General features: G+C 48.0%; 1 protein-coding gene across 2 annotated transcripts in view; it reads right to left on the bottom strand.

Annotated features, from left to right (window-relative positions):
- Nucleotides 1-1,629: 1,629 nt before the first annotated feature.
- zgc:109889 (uncharacterized protein LOC553542 homolog) overlaps nucleotides 1,630-5,429 on the bottom strand; it is a 45,599-nt gene continuing 41,799 nt past the window's right edge. For both annotated transcript variants that reach the window (XM_031584806.2, XM_031584805.2), the window contains 3 exons: nucleotides 4,810-5,103; nucleotides 3,889-4,274; nucleotides 1,630-3,359 (listed from right to left, as the gene is read on the bottom strand). In XM_031584806.2, coding sequence (XP_031440666.1) covers nucleotides 3,202-3,359; nucleotides 3,889-4,274; nucleotides 4,810-5,103 — 838 coding nt within the window. In that variant the 3' untranslated portion in view covers nucleotides 1,630-3,201. The remainder of the gene's footprint in view (nucleotides 3,360-3,888; nucleotides 4,275-4,809; nucleotides 5,104-5,429) is intronic.

The raw sequence follows: 5,429 nt of genomic DNA, 5'->3' as shown, positions 1-5,429 counted from the left end.
AGAAACAAATGACAAAATAGTTTCAAATTGTTAACAGGTCTGCGGAACATTCCAAGGGACCGCCTGAGCAATGGCTGTTATCTGTCTGTCTGATTCTGCTGATTTAAGACTCTCAGCACATCTGATCACCAAACCGGCACATTAGATCAGAGTTGAAACACAAATCTGCAGAAGGAAGTACGTTTCTCATGCAGGATCAGCCAACCCCTTTTGACAAGAGCTGCGTGGTACAGTGCTGCTGTTGTGGTTGTTCAGGCAGCTAAGTGCTATGGACTTGATTCACTGCTCCGTTCCACCAGGTAAGCTCACCTGACAGGTACGTGTGCACAGGTGAGCCGGGGTTTCTGAGCCTTCCTGTTGGGCACCTCCTCCACTGCACCCCTGTTTCCAACCTCTCCTTCCTCCACCACACCTGATTTAAGTCACTGTGTGAGGCGTAACATACAGCAAAGCTAGCCAGGCACTACGGCAAAAAAGACCTCACCGGATGATTAGATCTCGCATCACAATGAAGGGGGTTATTTTGCAGTAATCACTAGCTGGCTGGGTGTTATCCTGCCTATTACACAGTGACCTATCAAAGTAAAGTAGAACCAGTTCCATCGTAGTTTTGCTACTATTTTGTAAGCTTCTGCACAGTCAGTGGATAGCGATGTAACACTGGTATTATTGTTTACCGACGGCAATGGTCAACTATTCAGTTCAGCATACAGTTACCAAGAAACAACTGACCTCACAATACCTTGACAGACCAATCAGAACTGAGCATTCCAACTTTAAGCTATGCAATAGGCAATCCTAATGAGTATACTTAGCTCAGGCCCACTCAGTTAATCACGAGAAGCAGTAATGAGTTCAACCAGGTGTGACAGAACAGGGACAGCTAGACAACATGCAGTGCATGAAGGGCCAATTAACCCCCGCTGATATACTTAGCACAGTGTTTCAGGTTAAATGACAGGCCTTATTTTAACACAGGCAAACCCATCTGTGAGCACAGCTCTGAAGAAACAAACACTAAGACAGAAACAGAAAGAGAGAGAGAGAGAAGACCGACGGGGGGGAGAGAGAGAGACAGAAGACAGATGGGCAGAGAGAGACGGAGAAGACAGACGGGGAGAGAGAGAGACGGGAGAGAAAGAGAGAGAGAGACAGAGAGAGAGAGGAGAGAAAGAGAGAGAGAGAGAGAGAGAGAGCTGACTGAGGCATATGCAGTGACGTACCCCCTATTCGCCCCAATAGGCTACGACAGCACTCCCCTGCTCCGCTCCACGGTGGACCAACGCTCTCCATGTTTTCCTTCTCTCCCTCCTCTATCACCCAATTCAGTTCATAAACGCTCTCCATGTTTTCCTTCTCTCCCTCCTCTAACACCCAATTCAGTTCATAAACGCTCCCGATTGAAGTGAGATGAATCCTTCAAGAGGAGGGACGACCTCTTGAGTACCCCAACACAACTGATCTAGCCTGTCTATCTGTCTTTTCAGACAATAGATTTCAAACGCCTCAGTCACCATCAGGTGTGTTAGATAAGACACGGACAGGGAGATATAGGACACGGGAAAAGATGGGGAAACAAGAAGAGGTCGGCTCCCCTGGGCGCTAAACCGATTAACAAATATTGATAAATAAGTATTGATTAGCGTTGCGTTACAGTGTGCTGGTTGTACTCAAGCTTGTAAGTGATGCAGTAAAGGCAAGTTGAGCTAGTTAGCGTAGCGCACTAGACTCCTTCGTGCCCAGGTTTTATGTACACTTCTGGGCTTGGGCCAGTCTCCGCTTCCTGGACACCCGCAGGTCTGAGAGAAATCGGTTGAAATAATTCATGGAGGTAAAAAGCGTTTCAGAAAAGTATAACTGACGCGTTTGCAGGCGACGTAGAGTTTGACGTTTGACTGTTCTCATTTGTTTGTACTTCACACTCAAAAGCAGACTCCTCATCAACATAATAATCCCAAACAAATGCACTGCACACAGCTTATTTCCTATTTCACTTGAGGCAATAATAATAATAATAATAATAGTGACAAATGTTTAGTCTACTTTAACCAGGAAGACCGTCAAAGAGTTGACGGCATACACTACTAGCTAATACAAACTGATTTCAAAGAGATTTAAAACTTAGGTATGTTTTTCCCGATTGTCCAAACATTTCGTCACAGTAGCTTGTCTATGCTTGGTAGCTTTTTATAATTCACATTTTCATAAATAAATTAAAGTTATATATAGATATTGCTTAAAAAAAAAAGAAAAAAGTGGGGGAAAGGGCTACCAATTAAATGCTTTTTGGCCATAGATGTGGCCTTATTTGTGCTTTAGGTGACCTTTTCATATTTTAATTAGTCTGATTTTAGTTCCACCACCATGGAAACAGTTGGTATGTTGCTGTGATGTGAAGCTTGCCACAGTATACATTCATATCCTGTGTCACACATCACTTCCTCCACCTTCACAGCTAGTTACAATTCGAGGCCACTGGACTAAAATGACTGTTGCCATGGACGACCAGCCTGCAGTTCGAAAGATGGTGAGGTCATTTTCGAAGGTTAGTTAGTCACCGGATATGAGCGATGCATGGTGTGTCTACATACTGCTATTAATTATGTTTGTGTTTACATGTGTATGTGTGTACATATGAGAGTTTAAAAAAGCCTACCGATACTGAATATATATTAAGACTTTAGGATGTCAGAAGTAAGTGTTTTCAATAACAGGCAATTCTACAGCTGAATGAGAAGATCCTTCACCTAGTGTCAAACGGCCAAATGCAAAACAGCCATCTGTAACAGGTGCTCTCTTGTCTAGCAGTTACTGTGGGTCTTAAGACAAGGCCCTGGTCCCGCTCGGTGAAATTATATGTACACATGTGTGTGAAACTATGTCTGGGTCTTGGACTGTGATACAGACCTCCCTTTAGATGACTCCTTGTAGTTGGTCTCCAAGACAGGGAGGGCGGTGGCGTATAAAGACACACACACCCACACACACACACACACACACACACACACACACACACACACACACACTCACACACACACACAGCATTGTGCTACATGACCTTAACCTTCACAACGACTTTTCACCAGTTCCTTAAACATCCTGCTGGTTTTGCCAGCACACTTCCTGGATATATCCCATAATCCTCTTCTCTCATCCTCCTCCTCATCCTCCTCCTCCAACCCTTCTCTAGCCCTGCCTCTTTCAGTCGGACCATTCGTTCTCGTCCAGCTCGGAGTCGTCGTCTGATTCGCTGTACTCCACGGCGATGCGACGGGATAGGATGGTGGCCACGTCATTCCCCACCGGCTCCTTCTTGGCCTCCTGTTCGCGCTGCTCTTGCACCTTACGCAGCTGGATACCTGAGAGAGAGATAGAGACAGGGAGAGAGTGAGAGAGAGAGAACACAGTTGAAACCCTGCACACAGGATTGGGTAGAAATGTATCACATGTCCAACATGGCCATAGAAAGAGAATATCAACTGGCAGAACATCTCTCCACTGTCAGAGATACAAAGCAGAGACAGATCCTTAGTACAGACTGACACACACACAACACAGCAACAACACACAGACACACAGATGTACATCCTCATCAGTGTGTGTGTTCCCTGGGTGTCAGACCCATGATGCTGGGGTATCGCTGTACCAGTTGAGCTCCAGGAATGTCAGAACATCAGAATCAGACCAGCTCCAGGGAGGTAAACTTCCGGAAGTTTCTGAGCCGGAGTGCATTTGATATAAAGTGACTGTTGAATTATGCCCACTAACGAAGCATCGCTGTATTGAGTTGCCTGTTTGAATGTGTATGTTCTGCCATCGTCCACGTGCTAACTTTAGTAAACTGAGGTAAACTTCCGGAAGTTTCTGAGTTGGAGTTCGCCATCTCACCTCTTCGGATGGCGGCCAGCAGGTCGCTGCGGGCGTCGCTCATGGGTACGAACGGCATGGGGGGGCCCTTCCTGGGCACCACAGGGGCATCGGGCGGCGCGTGTCCGTGCATGTGGGTGGGGGGTCCGGAGGGAGGAGGGGGCGGGGGGGCAGCCGGAGGCGCACCGGAGGGGGGGTGGGAGGGGGACGGGGTGTAGGAGATGGGCAGGGCAGGGGTGGGGGGGGAGGGGCTGTAGGAGCGGGATAGGGCGGCCAGAGCGCCGGGCGGCAGGGGTGCGGGGGGCACCACCGGGCTGTCGAAGGCCGTCTGCGCCGAGGGGATGAGAGGAGGGGGAGGGGGCGGTGCTGGGGGTACGTAGTACTCTGGGTGCTGAGACTGAGGCCCGCTGCAGGAAGGGAACACATCAACACATCAGTACATACACACATGAATAAAATGCATCAATAAATGAATCAATAACATCAATACATACATACATCAATAAAATAGATCAATAAATCAGCTTAGGTATCATCCTTGCTTCAGTATCATTGATGTAGTACACCATGGTGAGTCAGACACTATCATAACTAGATTTCCAAAAGTACATGCACTTATTAAGTTACTGTATGTCTTTGTGTGTGTGTGTATATAATACCCTGGTGTTGTTGATTACTCAGTGTGTGTGTGTGGGTGGGTGTCTATGTGGGCATCGGAGTGAGTGCATGAAAGTCATCAAAAACACACATACATACATACATAAACACACACACACCAGATAGATGACACACATACAACCCCTTCCAAATTTTTTTTTTACCTGAGCACCACTCGATCACACACACACACACACACACACACACACACACACACACACACACACACACACACACACACACACACACACACACTCTCACTCTCACTCTCACTCTCACTCTCACCTGTAGTCCTTGCCCACTTGCTGGCGGGGCCCGTTGAGTGTGGGGTCCGCGGCGGGGGGTCCGTGCGGGGGCTGTGCGCGGCCCAGGGTCTTGTGTCCGGCCGGCACGGCGGAGGCGGCGGCGGGGGCGCGGTACGGCCGGTCGAGGGACTGAGTCTGGTTGGGGGCCATCAGGAGCTCCTTGCCCTCCAGGGCAGAGTAGGCGGAGGACGGGGCCGGAGGCGGCGCCCCCTGCTGGGAGGGGTGGCTGGGGCTGGCGGGGTACGAGTGGTCGCCCATGTCTGACGCCACCGACCTGCCGGAAGGAGGAGAGAGAGACATAAAGGACAAGTAGGACAAGTAGAGAATAAAAAAGGGGGAATAAGAAATATGCAGAAGTGAAAATGACATTATCTGGATCAGAATGAGCGCATGTTTTCTGTATAGTTCGCCTCAGTCAAGTTGTTCTTTTAAAACGTAGCCTTAAAATGTCTACAATCTTTGGAAGAGAGAGAGACATAAAGGACAAGTAGAGAATAAAAAAGGGGGAATAATATTAATTATGCGGAAGAGAAAATGACCATCACATTCCTAATGGTTCACCTTATAAGGACATCATCTGTGCATGTTTCTGTATAGTTC

This window comes from Clupea harengus, chromosome 18, assembly GCF_900700415.2.
Source record: "Clupea harengus chromosome 18, Ch_v2.0.2, whole genome shotgun sequence".
Lineage (NCBI taxonomy): Eukaryota > Metazoa > Chordata > Actinopteri > Clupeiformes > Clupeidae > Clupea > Clupea harengus.
This window is presented reverse-complemented; position numbering and strand designations above follow the sequence as displayed.